This window comes from Priapulus caudatus, unplaced genomic scaffold, assembly GCF_000485595.1.
Source record: "Priapulus caudatus unplaced genomic scaffold, Priapulus_caudatus-5.0.1 Scaffold14, whole genome shotgun sequence".
Taxonomy (NCBI): Eukaryota; Metazoa; Priapulida; class Priapulimorpha; order Priapulimorphida; family Priapulidae; genus Priapulus; species Priapulus caudatus.
The window spans coordinates 463193-465950 of NW_014577075.1; the positions used below are offsets into that span (position 1 = coordinate 463193).

The 2758-nt window shown below is 39.7% G+C and overlaps 1 protein-coding gene across 1 annotated transcript in view; it reads left to right on the forward strand.

Moving 5' to 3' along the window:
- The window catches only part of LOC106809048 (alpha-(1,3)-fucosyltransferase 5-like), a 9342-nt gene extending 7007 nt beyond the window's left edge, over window positions 1-2335 (forward strand). The window contains exon 3 of the mRNA XM_014811994.1: window positions 1905-2335. Coding sequence (XP_014667480.1) covers window positions 1905-2335 — 431 coding nt within the window. The remainder of the gene's footprint in view (window positions 1-1904) is intronic.
- Window positions 2336-2758: the final 423 nt, after the last annotated feature.

A 2758-nucleotide genomic window follows, 5' to 3' on the forward strand; every position in this document is an offset into this window, starting at 1 on the left:
CATACATACATACATACATACATACATACATACATACATACATACATACATACATACATACATCAAGCTTTTCTTAGGGGGTTCTGCAAATATTGATTTCTCACGTTACCGAAATTGTTCGACGCTGTGATTGTTTCAGTCGTAAACCTTTATTCGAAAAGGTTTTAGTATAGATCTACTAGCGAAGTAACGATGCATCGGGTAGGCGGCGTCTCTTTTACCGACACGTGTCGGTAAAATAAATCGCAGCATCGTCCGTCCGTCTAGTCTTTAACTAAATAGGCTTTCACCTTTTTGTTCGCTCGGTACTAATTAGAAATAGCATGCGCTCAGTTTTCGATATGATCGAATTTTCTAGTATGCATTTGCATGTTGCAGACAAGAATTACGCACAAGGAAAGACGGGGCTGGTTAGCTGCTTTGTGAGCCANTGGAATATACATCAGAAAAACTTACTTATCTACCGATCATAAACCAAAACAACACATTTACAAATGGCGTTTGTGAATTTGTTTTGAAGGTTTGTTGAGTCCCACTAAGGGGAAGTGACGTCACTCCGCCCCCACCAATATCCGTAGCCATCTCGGCCACCGCGATTTGTTCTCGCAAATAAATTTGGAATGAAAATAAATTTGAAATGAAAATGAATTTGGAATGAAAATGTATTTGGAATGGGAATGAAAATGAATTTGGAATGAAAATGAATTTGAAATGAAAATGAATTTGGAATGAAAATGAATTTGGAATGGGAATGAAAATGAATTTGGAATGAAAATGAATTTGAAATAAAAATGAATTTGGAATGAAAATGAATTAAAAATGAATTATAATATAAAATTAATATTCGTAGCCATCTCGGCCACCACACACATGTTGTGGGACGTCTTTAACATAATACAAATATTATACCACATACCGATGACCGGAGTAACCTCCAGGAAAAAATATAATTAGCATGATGTAGTATAGTACGATGCACGTACACTTAGAATCTAAACATCGGATTCACTCATTCACTGACATTGGTTCTCTGATTGTATAATGTAGGCGTTTGATTTCTCCATTTCCTAGGTATATTAACAGCACGCTATCTCTCTCTCTCTCTCTCTCTTCAGCGATGCAGGCTACCAGACTGCCGTTGCTCAGGCAGCTCGATTCCTGCCAATTTGACTGGGAGTATGTATTTACAATGCACCTTCGCAGTTAGATTGGCTACACATATAAGATGCAACCAAATCATTACATATTATAACGGCATAATTTGTTACGTATTATTTCTACACGACTCATATAACTTTACACTCTATATTGTTTATTATCAAAACGACTAGGTTCTAGGAGCCGGTGAACTATTCAGCTCCGGGTGTATACATGCATAATGGTCCCTATCGTTGAGGCTACGGCGTAATGCTGAAGTAATATTGACATAGCGATAAAATTATTGTTAGTCGATTTTATTATGTTTAATCGGTGTATAAATGTTTATGAAAAATAAAACACGAGTTTATCTATGATATATGCATCTACACCCATCGACCGTTGTTCAAAGTAAACACAAAGTAAACAGGTGACTTTCAATGTCAATCTAATTTCACGGCGTCAATAGACAGAACTGTATCGCCTAATATAACAACAGCAATTTGACCGTTTAAAGATGAGGCGTCATGTATACTGAACCGATGTTTTTCTGACCGTCTGTGTAACATTGTATAGAATGTGTCTCGGCCGATAAGCCGTTATAGAGCCGATAAGGCCGATAAACTCGTTGTGCCGTTCCGTTAGCTTAAATCTTCAGATATTAAATAGGATCATTTTTAAAGTAGTTTTGTTCAAAGACAAATAATTCATATCAATGATTTCACATCGTTGTGTTCGGAGGTAAACGTATTATTCTTACTGGCAAGATAATCTGGCGCCAGCATACATCAGCGCTTCTATATGTACCAACAATATCCTAGTACACGCACACACACGCACACCTATAGTGATGGGGGCGCCACGCGAGGATTTGCGGCGCTTCGCTCCTCCCGGCTCCTACATACATGTCGACGACTTCGAAACAGTTGAACAGCTGGCAAACTACCTACAGGAACTGGACGCCGACGATGTGGCCTACAGTAGATACTTCAGGTGGAAGCAACTAGGTGAAGTGATAAAGAATGGCGAAAGCGCATACTGTAGGTTGTGCGAAGCATTGCACGACGCGAATGAACATGTGAAGTGGTACGATCATATCGACACCTGGTGGAGTAAAACCGACTGCGCCGCTTTGCAAAAGGATATTGCAGAAGTAACTGGTAAAGTTTCCAGGAGGAAATTGGAAAATGGGATGTGAATAAACATTGATAAACTATTATTGAGTATTGTATTGTCTCCGTGATTACCAATAAAGGCTATATAGACTATCTACCTGCTAACAGCAACCAAACGCCTGTTTAACACACGCATAGGCACACGGCGCGCGCACACGCACACGCACACATACACGCGCGCACGAACACGCGCGCACGCACACGCATAGGCAAACGGAGCGCACACACGCAAAGGCACACGAACGCACTCACACACACACGATCATGTGACGGAGCGAAGGGCTCCATCGTACGAAGTACGAAGTCCGAAGTACGAGTACATTCGTACGTATGTAGTATTACGAGAGCCCAGCACCTCTCATAACTTTAATATGGAGATGAAAATAACACATTTACACAAAGAATTGCAATTATAGTGATAATATATGTTATATTAATGAGTAAAA